At 48.4% G+C, this 1889-nt stretch overlaps 1 protein-coding gene across 1 annotated transcript; it reads left to right on the forward strand.

Annotated features, from left to right (window-relative positions):
* Positions 1-637: 637 nt before the first annotated feature.
* Positions 638-1576, forward strand: LOC129686563 (olfactory receptor 1A1-like). The gene has a single exon (XM_055620615.1). It carries the CDS (start codon positions 638-640, stop codon positions 1574-1576), a length of 939 nt encoding a protein of 312 aa, XP_055476590.1.
* Positions 1577-1889: the final 313 nt, after the last annotated feature.

Raw genomic sequence — 1889 nt, forward strand, 5'->3', positions numbered from 1 at the left:
GTCCCTAAGGGAAGGCCAGCTGAATTGCCTGCACAACATAACATTCCTCCCTTTTTGTTTAATGAAAAATGAGGAGCTTGGGCTACTTCTCACTAAAGCAAGTTAAAGTATATAAATGAAGGTTCATTGGAAGCAGCTCTTGGTCACCATGCAAAGGGATGAGAGAGAGAGAGAGGAAAAAAGTAAGATCTCCAAAACATCCAGATTACATGGTGAGGAGAAGAGGAAGTTCCTCCCTGAAAAGTTCAGGGTAGAGGGTGGGGTTGCCAGCCATGCCCAGCAGATAGGAACTGAGGAATGCTCGGAGAACCTGGAGCTGTTGGTCACAGGCCTGAAACACACTATTTCAGCTTTTTGTTGAGAATAAGTGGATCACAGGTGAAGAAATCAATCATCTTTAGCTATTTCCTGCTCACACTAGGGCGGTGATAGGGAGGTGAGCCCTTATTTCTTAGCATGATTAGTTTTTATAGATAAATGATCATTTGCACCATTGATCAAGAGGGATTTCCCCAAATTGTGTGACTCTGAATTCCATGGACTCAGATGTAGAGAGCCAACTGCTGGAGTGGCAATATATAGATAAGAATTACACTGATGGCTCTGGATTCGTGTCTGATTTCATGCTGAAGGAACCATGAGAGAAGAAAATGAGTCTTCTACCACAGATTTCACTCTCCTGGGAGTCACCAGGCAGCAGGAGCAGGAATATTTCTTCTTCATCCTCTTCCTGTTCATTTACCCCATCACAGTGGTTGGAAACACGCTCATCATCCTAGCCATTCACTCTGACATTCGCCTTCATAACCCCATGTACTTTTTCCTTGCCAACCTCTCCCTTGTGGACATCTTCTTCTCCTCTGTAACTGTCCCCAAGATGCTGGCCAACCATCTCCTGGGTAGCAACACCATCTCCTTTGGGGGATGTCTGGCACAAATGTATTTCATGATATCATTGGGAAACACAGACAGCTATATCCTAGCTGCAATGGCTTATGACCGAGCTGTGGCCATCAGCCGCCCCCTTCATTATGCAACAGTTATGAGTCCATGGGCTTGTGTCCTGCTGGTTGCTGGGTCCTGGGTGATTGGAAATGCCAATGCACTGCCCCACACCCTGCTCACAGCTAGATTGTCCTTCTGTGGCAATAAGGATGTGGCCAACTTCTACTGTGACATTACCCCTTTGCTCCAGCTGTCCTGCTCTGACATCCGCTTCAATGTGAAGATGATGTACCTCGGGGTGGGGGTTTTCTCTGTGCCACTGCTGTGCATCATCATCTCCTATGCCCGGGTCTTTTCCACAGTCTTGCTGGCTCCTTCCACCAAGAGCTCCCTCAAGGCCTTGTCCACCTGTGGCTCTCACCTGACGGTGGTGTCTTTGTATTATGGGACAGTCATGGGCATGTATTTCCGGCCCCTGACCAGTTACAGTCTGCAGCATGCATTGATAACTGTGATGTACACAGCAGTGACCCCAATGCTGAACCCTTTCATCTACAGCCTGAGGAACCGGGACATGAAGGCTGCTCTGAGAAGGCTCTTCCACCGCACCTCCTCCTCAGCACCCATGTGAGACCACACACTGTAAGCATTGTGGTCCCCAGTCAGAAGCACTAGGAAATCCAGCTTCAATGGCACCCCGCCAGGAGATGCCTGTTGCCTTTCCAGCTTGAAATTCCTCCCCTCAGGAGCCTTCTGATGGTCTGAGGAGGCACCAGATTTCAACGCATTTCTGCTCCTTTAGACAGAGTGCAGCACAAGGCTCTGGGTTCAATTCTCACTGTCCTTCAGAGCAGAGTTGGGAATGTCTCCGCATTGAGTCTAACATGTCCAAATAAGACTAATACTATCTGCCCTGCCTATGTCACAGGCTGTGGTCACAATAG

The sequence above is a fragment of the Psammomys obesus genome, unplaced genomic scaffold (genome assembly GCF_907164565.1).
Source record: "Psammomys obesus unplaced genomic scaffold, mPsaObe1.curated_primary_1811, whole genome shotgun sequence".
Lineage (NCBI taxonomy): Eukaryota > Metazoa > Chordata > Mammalia > Rodentia > Muridae > Psammomys > Psammomys obesus.